Below are 3,970 nucleotides of genomic sequence, written 5' to 3'. Positions count from 1 at the left end.
CGCAGCCGTCGCTCAGGAGCCCATCAGCACAGCAGGGAAGTGCAACACCATCTACAAAGGTTTTGCTGGCTGCCTCATCAGCCTGGGGGACAGCATGGCCCAGAGCGTGCGGCAGCAGCGGGACGAGGAGGAGGAGGAGGGCGGCCAGGAGGCGCGAGAGTTGGACACCATCTGCAGGTGAGCCATCCCATCCCCGTCCCCCGATCCCGGGTGCTGCCACCACCCTGATGCCCATCCCTATTTCCAGGTCCTGGGATGAGTTCCACGCCTGTGCCAGCGGGGTTCTGTCCCGCTGCCCCGAAGAGGCTGCAGCCATCTGGGAGTCTCTACGCCAGGAATCCCGCAAGATCCAGTTCCAGGGAAACCTGCAGGAGCTGTGCAGTGCTCGGGGTCGCCTGGCCAGCTCCCAAGGCTCACCACCTGCCGAGACCAACCAGGCCACACTGCGGGGCTCAGCCCACCACGGTCACCCCGGCATCCTGCCCCTGCTGGCCCTGCTGCTGCTGGGAGCTTGGGCATAGGGCTGCCCTCAGCCAAGGACCCGCCGTGCACTGCAGTGCAGGGGTTCAGCCTGGGGTCCCTGCTGACCTCAGTGTGGGCACAGATTGAGCCCCAGCCCGGCCCCGCAGCCCTCACCCTCTCCTGGAACCTTTCAGATGGATTTATATTTATATTAAAAGATGCTTTTACATTTCTCCAGTCTCTCTGCTGTACGGTGCCCTCGCGCCCTTCCCAACCCCGTGTGGTTCAGGGTGGCCTCATGTTGTCCCCTCCTGGCACCCAGGGAACCCCAGTATCCTCATTGTGTGGCACACCCAGGCATCCCTGAGGGTGTTAAGAGCTTTGCAGGGATTTCACCTTCCCCTTTGCAGGGCCAGACCCATGCAATCAATCTGCCATCTCACCTGGGGGAGCCCAAATGCTCAGCACAGCTTTGGTTCACCACGGTGTCCCATTGCCATCCAGAGCACTGTGCAATTCTCTGCAGAGATTCCCATTTTCTGCCTCTGATTCCAGTCCTGCTATGTTTGGTCCTGTTAGTGGTCATGAAGGAAATCGGGGTACATAGGGAGGAGAGGATGGCTGGGTGTGGGTTTTTGTCTTTTGATCATCTGATATAGATGAAATAACTTTATCTGAATGTCTCCCCCTCACAGCGAGGCGTTCAGCTATCACTGTCCATATCAAACCAGGGAAAACTATTTGTCTATTTCCCGCAGGAGCTGAAAAGCTCTTCCTGCAGGGCTCTCTGCTTTGGCAGAACTTTATCACAGCAGTGATGAACACAACCTCAGTCAGTGCTGGCAGCTGTCAGTCGAACATCTGCTGTGCTTAAAGCTCTTTGAGGACAGAGGTGGTGTTTCAAGCACTGCTGGTTCACACAAGCCTGGCACGACCTGCTATTAATTCATTAAAACGAGGCATTGTACGGGAAGGACACAGCCCAGGGCAGAGTGCTGCCCCGACACTCCTTGCACGGCAGCTGCCGCTCTCTGTGTTTAACGCTGCTGCCAGGGGATAATCTGCCTATTCTTCCATTTCCAATTTCTGACAATCCTGTGTTTAAGGCTGAATTAGTGCCGGGATGGCTAAGAGGATCAGCATTGGGCGGGCGGCTGCCACCTCCGGGGGGCAGCTGGAGGTGGCTGGGGGTTGGAGGAACACTGAGGTGATGCTTGTTCCCTCCTTTGGACACCCTCTAATAGCTTTATGTCCTTCTCGTGCTGTGGTGCTCAACTGCTGCCAGTTGGTGAGGTTGCACACACATCCTCGGCCGGCTCACACGTGGATTTGTGGCACAGCAGGGCTAGGGGTGGCTTTAGGAATGGGGCTTTGCTGGCCACAGTGGGCTTCATCCTGGGGAACAGACAGAGCTCCATCTGCCTGCTGGCTTTTGCCTTTCTCTGGCCTTGGAGGAGGGCTGTGGCACAGGTCTGCATTCAGGAGGGGCTCAGGGCTTCCTGGTGAAGGCAGAAGGCAGTTCTGCAGCTGTGTCCTATGGCAGGAGGGGCATATAGAATCGCAGAATCGCCCGGGTTAAGAAGGACCACAATGCTCATCTAATTCCAACCCCCTGCTGTGTGCAGGTCGCCAACCAGCAGCCCAGGCTGCCCAGAGCCACATCCAGCCTGGCCTTGAATGCCTGCAGGGATGGAGCATCCACAACCTCCTTGGACAACCCGTTCCACTGTGTCACCATCCTCATTCCTACCCCCCTGCACTTCACAGCCGCTCACTTGTTGTCCTTCAAGTGACTGCATGAAGCTGAGACCACACAGTTAGGCTTTGTCCCAAGCTGCTTAACTTGGGAGAGCTCTGCTTGGGCACAAGACAAATTTTCCCCCTAAAATAGAGAACACACAGCATGGCTGGCTCATCCCCAGCGCCATGTCCCCATCCTCTCCATCCCACCCTTCCCTTTTGCCTTTAAACCCAAACACAGCCCAGCAGGTGGGTTCCTGCAGCAGTGCCATCCGTGCTCTCTGGGCGCCTCCGCGCGTCGTAAAAACCCATCGCTCCGGTTATGAAACTCCATTGACCTACTTTGCACTCCCCGCTTTTGTTCTTAATTCCCAGATATGGCCGCACTCCAGATTTTGCCCATCAAGGCAAATTAATTGGAGTCGATCCTAATTTGCTCTCTGCTATTCTTCGGGCAGAAGATTAAATGCTTGGCAGACATTATCTCCCTCTCTCTTTTCTGAGAGATGAACCTGAATTATTATTATTTTTAAGAGAAGGGGACAAGAGAAAGCAGAGCACAAATTCACTTTTTCGCAGTCGCAGAATGGGATGGAGAGGCTCCTGCATCCCTGGGCAGCCAGAATCAGATGCTGACAGTGTTCCGGGCAGCTGTGTGACAGTGACAGTGCACGTGGGATGGCAACTTGAGGGCCAACATGCTGGTCATGCTGCCTGCTGCCTCCACCACGCCATGTTCTGCTCCTCCTGTCCTTTGCCAAAGGAAATCCCTACTGGCAGAGGTACAAGGGGACTCTGTGACACCTTCTCCTTTGTGTTGATGCTTTCTAGCTGCTCTCCTGCACACTCCAACTGGTCTCGGGGCTGATGGAGACTGGAGGGCACGATGCTGTAGGGCTGTCCTTCAGCCAAATGTCAGACTTTCCATCGGGGCACAGAACAACCTCAATCCCCACGGATCGACTGCAGCTGAACAGCTGAGCTGGAGTCACCTCTGTGCTCAGCCCCCAGCCTGGCAGCCCCTCTGTGCTTAGCTTTGGGGCTTTTTTTTTGGATTTCTTTTCCTAAGCAGATTTAATTGAACATCCTCCTGCTCCGACCTCTGCTCGGCCTTGCTGGGACAACCTTGAGCTTGTTGCCAAATGGATCCGGGGATAACCTGTCCCTCGGTTTGTGTCCTTTGAGGCTGAGCCCCTGCACCCTCCTCCTTGTCCCTCCATAGCCTCAGGAGTGGGATGAGGCTCCGGAGCGTGTCCAGAGAAGGGAGCGGAGCTGTGAGGGGTCTGAGTGCGGTCCTGTGGGAGAGGCTGAGGGAACGGGGTGGGTCTCAGTGTGGAGAAGAGGTGTGCGTGGAGCTGCAGCCCTGACGGGAGGATGTGGGGAGGGATTCAGCCTCTGCTCCTGGGTAACAGCGATAGGGGGAGTGATGGCATCACACTGACGGCATCACACCGACGTTCAAGTTGGGTATTGGGAACAGTGACACAGCTGCCCAGACGTCCTCTTGGCTCTGGTGAGTCTCCACAGCACAAATGATCCGAGAAAGCGATGGAAGTTCTCCAAATCCCAACGCTGACCCGTGCGCCCACCGCTCCGGAGGCCGCCGACAGGGGGCGCTAGAGCGCGGGGCGGTGGCACAGTGCACACGTTGCCCCGCCCGCCGCCGGCTCTCCACCAATCAGCTTGCTTCCGGCGCACGGTGATGACGTCAGGAGGCGGTGCCGGGCGCGGGTCGGAGCGGGTCGAGGTGAGTGCGGGGCTCGGCCGT

At 57.1% G+C, this 3,970-nt stretch overlaps 2 protein-coding genes across 2 annotated transcripts in view; both read left to right on the top strand.

Annotated features, from left to right (window-relative positions):
- Window positions 1-699, top strand: part of NRN1L (neuritin 1 like) — a 1,444-nt gene extending 745 nt beyond the window's left edge. Inside the window, exons 2-3 of the mRNA XM_010718028.3 lie at window positions 6-177; window positions 248-699. Of these exons, the coding sequence (XP_010716330.1) occupies window positions 6-177; window positions 248-521 (446 nt within the window). The 3' untranslated portion in view covers window positions 522-699. The remainder of the gene's footprint in view (window positions 1-5; window positions 178-247) is intronic.
- Window positions 700-3,734: 3,035 nt separating this feature from the next.
- Window positions 3,735-3,970, top strand: part of LOC100540135 (enhancer of mRNA-decapping protein 4-like) — a 17,296-nt gene continuing 17,060 nt past the window's right edge. The window contains exon 1 of the mRNA XM_019619627.2: window positions 3,735-3,901. Within this exon, the coding sequence (XP_019475172.2) occupies window positions 3,735-3,901 (167 nt within the window). The remainder of the gene's footprint in view (window positions 3,902-3,970) is intronic.

Source organism: Meleagris gallopavo, chromosome 13 (genome assembly GCF_000146605.3).
Source record: "Meleagris gallopavo isolate NT-WF06-2002-E0010 breed Aviagen turkey brand Nicholas breeding stock chromosome 13, Turkey_5.1, whole genome shotgun sequence".
Lineage (NCBI taxonomy): Eukaryota > Metazoa > Chordata > Aves > Galliformes > Phasianidae > Meleagris > Meleagris gallopavo.
Note: the sequence above shows the minus strand (reverse complement) of the source record. Positions and strands in the feature narration are given on the sequence as shown.